This window comes from Coenobita brevimanus, chromosome 52 (assembly GCF_032717465.1).
Source record: "Coenobita brevimanus isolate Jiangsu-jjx chromosome 52, ASM3271746v2, whole genome shotgun sequence".
Taxonomy (NCBI): Eukaryota; Metazoa; Arthropoda; class Malacostraca; order Decapoda; family Coenobitidae; genus Coenobita; species Coenobita brevimanus.
The window spans coordinates 20,300,462-20,305,889 of NC_137005.1; the positions used below are offsets into that span (position 1 = coordinate 20,300,462).

A 5,428-nucleotide genomic window follows, 5' to 3' on the forward strand; every position below is an offset into this window, starting at 1 on the left:
GATTTATTCGTGAACGTGCTTCACTTATAAATTACTGCGGCGCAGTAGACGTCCCCTTCACCCTTTCCACCATCCTGGGTGATGGGGACATTGTTATGACTGATAAATTGATGGCTTTCTTGAGAGAGACCGGACTGATCAGAGTGATGTGACTTTTTTACTGCTTGGTTATGGTTTTTATGAACAGTAAATATGTATATACTGTAATATTAATTAGGGTTGACATATTTTAAATAGTTCCTCCTCCCACCGATCTATTTCTAATATAGATGTCCCCTACATTAAGCCAAGTTCCTCGCCTGACAGTCACCAGCTGATGAGTGCAAGTGTGCAATATAGGAAGGTATTGGGCACTTGCAGTCGATGGTGGTCTGCTGGGCGAGGTTCTTCACTTTTTGTACAAATTATGTAAATACATTATATTATCTTGCTTAAGTTATTCTAATTAGTGACGACAGCTGACGTATATGGAAATGTTCCTGACTCGTCTGGTTCCCTTTTATATACTGATGTCCCCTATATTAGGTTGTGCCTCGACTGACAGTCACCAGGTGATGAGTGCAGGTATGTAATGTAGAAAGGCATTACATATCTGCAGTCGATGGTGTTCTGTTAGTCGAGGTATTTTTACCATTAGTGTAGGTCTAGCTATTTGTCTCTGTAGGATTTAGTATAGGTTAGCGATTTGTCTGTTAGGTGATTAGTTTTAGGGTCTTTAGATTAGTTTTTCTTTATAATATAAGGTAAAAAAATATAAAACCAAGAAAAAATTAAAAAAAAAAAATACAAAAAAAAAAAATAAGATTAAAATTATTATATACATATGTACGTTTGCATGAAAGTGTGTCTGTATGTATGCATGGAAGTGTGTGTGTGTGTGTGTGTGTGTGTGTGTGTGTGTGTGTGTATGTATATATATATATGTTTGTATATATATGTATATATGTTTAAATGTATATACATATATATATATATACATGGCCTTAATAACCAGGGGCTTCGGCCCCAATGGTTGATAGGCCAGAAAAAAAAAAAAAAAAATATAGTCACACTCACTTAGGATAGAGATAGTTCCTCTGTGGCCTGCCACGGCCTACTTTAACACATCGGCAATGACATTGTCTTCCCCAGGTATATATTCGATGTCAAACTCATATGGTTGCAATGCCAATGCCCATCTCATTAATCTACCATTCGAATTCTGCATATTTTTCTTAAACATGTTCGATAGAGGACCCGTAAGAGTAGAAGCATTAGGGATGAATTTCCTATAAAAATTAATAGACCCAAGGAATGATCTTAACCGAGATTTAGTTTTAGTGAAATTATTCTGAATAGCATGAATCTTACCTTCCTGGGGCTTAATGGTATTATTCCCTAAAGAATACCCAAGATAATTAATACAACTGTACCCTAGGAAGCACTTCTTTGGCCCGGCAGTAAGCCCATGCTCACGGACACGGTCCAGGACGTTCCGAAGTTCACTCATGTGGTTCTACCAATCCTTACTGTGAATGACCACATTATCAAAATAGCAGCATGTGAGCTGCAGGCCCTTAAGAACCTTCCGCATCAACTTAATGAAACTTGAACAAGCTGTCTTAAGTCCAAAGGGCATCCTGGTGAACTGCATAAGCCCTTGGCTAGTTGCGAAAGCAGTTAGAACCCTTGAATCTGGGTGTAATGGAATTTGCCAGTAACCTTTACAAAGATCTAATTCGGAAATATATTTATCACCAACAAAGTCCACGAGGTGATCGTCGCAAGTTGGCATAGGTTCCACATCAAAGTAATGTCATTAAGGACTCTAAAGTCAACACACAACCGGTAACCTTCTTTCTTCTTAACCAAAACAACTGTGGAACAATATGGGGAAAAGGATGGTTCTATGATACCTAACTCTAGCATCTTCGCTACCTATTCCTCCGTTACTTTTCTCAAGTGATCGGACACAGGACTGGGTTTCTTATGTACTGGAACGGAAGATGTTACCTTTATTTCGTGAGTAAAGGAGCTAGTCTTACCCGGGTTATCCGACAGCACATCAGAGTATAGATCTAACAACCCTTTCAATTCTACCCTCTGTTCTGGGGACAATTCAGGGTTAATATTACATTCTGCAACCTTGTCGCCTATGCTTTCGTTTACAAGCAGCAACTCTCCCTCGCTTGTGTCATCCAACTCAATTAGACCAGTGCAAACCGACTGAACTAGGCCAGACTGTTCTTTCTCATTCTCTCTCCTGTGATATTTCTTTAGCATGTTGATATGAAAGAGTTTCAACTTACCCTTAACTCTAATGACATAATCTAAGTTATTATGACATTCTACTACCTCATACAGTCCCTTCCATTGCATAGTTAGGTTATTATGGCTACTAGGTAGCAGAAGTAGTACCTCATCTCCAACAGATAGACTTCTGGGCTTGGCTTTCTTGTCAAAGTATTCCATATATTTTCTTGCACTGATCTTTGAATTGGAAATTGCCAGCTCAGCAGCTTCCTCCAATCTCTGACGCAACTCGAGAACGTGTCGGTAAGAGTTTCTAAGGTCCTGATCAAGTTCTTCATTAGTGAGTAATTCATGTAGGATGGTAAGGGGACCCTGAACGTTTTGACCATATAGCAACTCAAAAGATGAAAACTTTAAGCTGTCATTGGGTATCTCTCTATATGTAAACAACACTGCTGAGATGTACCGGTCCCAATCTCCAGGGTGATCAGTACAAGCCTTGCGTAGCATCGACTTAAGAGTGCTATTCATTCACTCAACACAACCGTTGGATGCGGCGTGATAGGGACTGGAGTGCACAGCTCTTACAAAGAGAAGTTTATTAATCTCTTTCATGAGTTCAGATATGAACTGTGGGCCATTGTCTGATAGTATCTCTTTGGGAATACCTACCCTAGAAAATATATCTACCAAACTCTCAGCAACAGTAATGGTGTCTGTCTCCTTTAAGGGGACAGCTTCCGGAAATCTGGTAGCACAGTCTATCACTTAAAATATAATGGTGTCCTCTGTCGGACACTGGAGATATTGGGCCAATGATATCAATAGCCACCTTGGAAAATGGTTCACATACGAGGGACATCGTAGACAGAGGCACAGGTTTTACTCTATCCTTATGAATTGATTTCTGACATGTCCCACAAGATTTACAGAACCTCTTGATATCGGCTCCTATCCCTGGCCAAAAGAACTTTTGATAAACTTTCCCTGCCATCTTACTATGGGAAAAATGACCAGACAGCAGTCCTTCATGAGCCAGCTTCAATATTTGCGACTTATATGATTTAGGTAGAAGAAGCTGCTTGTCTCCTACTTCTGTTGGGTCCCTACTCTCAACACATACTCGGTATAATAAGCCATCAAATACCTGGTAATTGACGGTATGCCCATGGTGAGAAGTAGAATGGCCTTTCTGGTGTAAGCTCCACACAGACTTCAGCGTGCTACACTCGCGTTGGGCCTTTTGAAAAGACTCTTTGTCGGTTGGAATGTCCATATCTGTAGTAAGCAAAAGTGTGTTGGTTGAGGGCTTCTTAGCTGCAGCTCTGGTCTGCACAACAGTGACAGAAACCTCAGCTTTATCCTCCACCTGCTTCGACTGGTCACAGACTGTGAAAGGAGGCACTGTTACCCTGGAAACCAGGCCTAACAAAACATCTGTAAACCTAACAGGGGCTATGACAGCCTTTACCTCACCTTCAAAGAACTTACTCTTGATAGTAACCCAAGCTGTGGGAAAGTGCTTAGGTCTACCTAGAAAATCGTACACTGTACAACGAGGGCCACCTCGTGCACTCTTAGGGACCAGCTTGGGGTTGATGAACACAGTTGAACAACCAGTATCTAAGGTAACTTCAGCACAACGATCGTTAACCTCCCGATTTGGATCCACGATCGCACCAGGACGCTTCAGCTCACTTTCGAATACGAAGCTAACCTTAGGAGACATATGAGGGGTGGAGAGCTCCGGGCACTCTGGCTTCTTGTGACCTTTTCTCCCACAAAGGAAACACTTTGGAACAAACTTGTTCCTCCTTGTTAGAAGTAACTCCCCTACTGTCTCACTTTTACCCTCACTCTTACCTGGTTTACTAGGCCTGAGGTGTCTGTCTGAAATATGGGCACTCCTAAACAAATCAGCTGCCTGAGCTAGTGCCGAATTACTAACTTGGCCCTTTTCCTTCAAGAACACATCCAATTCAGGCGAAGACCTACTCAAAAACTGGTCTCTGACAACAAAGTTAAACAATGATTCATAGTCCTCTCCTACCTCGAAGAGAGACAACCATCGCTTTAAGACAAGTTCAAGCCTAGACAGGAACTGAAGGTGGGATTCGTCAGCTTGAACCTTCATGCTCCTAAACTGCCTAAGATAGGAGTCTACATCTACATGAAAGGCTTTTAACAAGGCACGTTTAAGCTGAGCATAGTTACTAGAAACTTCTGAAGGCAAACCTACATAAATTCTCAATGCTTTGTCCTTCAAATATGAACCGAGATGTAAAGCTAAATCTTTGTCCTTCCACCCATAGAAAACCGAAACTTTTTGAAACCTAGATATATAAGCATCTATATCCTCACCATCTGAACAATATGGAATCCGGGGCTTTCCTGAATCATCTTTTGGACGAACAGACCCACCCGGTTCTGTAGCTTTAGCCTGAGCCAAAGAAAGCTCATGGGCTCGCTGTTTCACACGTTCTTGTCTCTCAAGCTTTTCCTTAGCAGCTTCCCTAACAGCCTGTCTTTCCTCATGTTCCTCAGCCTGCTTAATGAGCTTTTGAATCTCGTCCAAAGACAGTCCCGAGTCTTTACCCGACCGTATTATCTAGGTAATGTAAGATATCCTGAAAATGCTATAAAACCCTAGAAGCTAATCATGGAAGGAGGAGTCCATGTGAAAAAAAAAATGAAATAAGGAAGAGAAAAAAAAGTAGAAAACACACAAAACAGCGAATTAATTACCCCACTGAGGCTACCTTAAAAGGCCAGTCACATCCTACTCACTGCGCCAATTGTCAGGGTCATGATTGTTACAGCAGTGAACTAGGCAGATATGTAGGTTCTAATCATGACCTGGTCTAAAGAAAAAGACCGAAATTAAACTGACCATCAAGGAATTACCACAGCAAGGCAAATTAAAACACTTGGAGAAATTAGAAAAATAATATAAAAAAATACACAATACACACTCACCAGACAACTATCAATCACTTGAACATGCACACTCCACCCACACACACACAAACACACTAGGGACATAGATGAAGAGCCGTAGGAAGCAAGGTGATCCCCAGGATGACCGCTTTCATCTGGATAAGATCCACCGCACTACAGCAGAGGAACAAGCAGTCACTATGCGTACAGAAGCTGAACAATGCCCAAACTCCAGGGTTACACAGGCAGGCAGCAGTAC

General features: G+C 41.4%; 1 protein-coding gene across 1 annotated transcript; it reads right to left on the reverse strand.

The window, feature by feature from the left end:
* Nucleotides 1-1,495: 1,495 nt before the first annotated feature.
* Nucleotides 1,496-5,040, reverse strand: LOC145400502 (uncharacterized). Its single transcript, XM_080273026.1, has 5 exons — nucleotides 5,020-5,040; nucleotides 3,380-4,840; nucleotides 2,418-2,604; nucleotides 2,025-2,087; nucleotides 1,496-1,674 (listed from the first exon to the last, which is right to left on the reverse strand). Exons 1-5 carry the CDS (start codon nucleotides 5,038-5,040, stop codon nucleotides 1,496-1,498), a joined length of 1,911 nt encoding a protein of 636 aa, XP_080129152.1.
* Nucleotides 5,041-5,428: the final 388 nt, after the last annotated feature.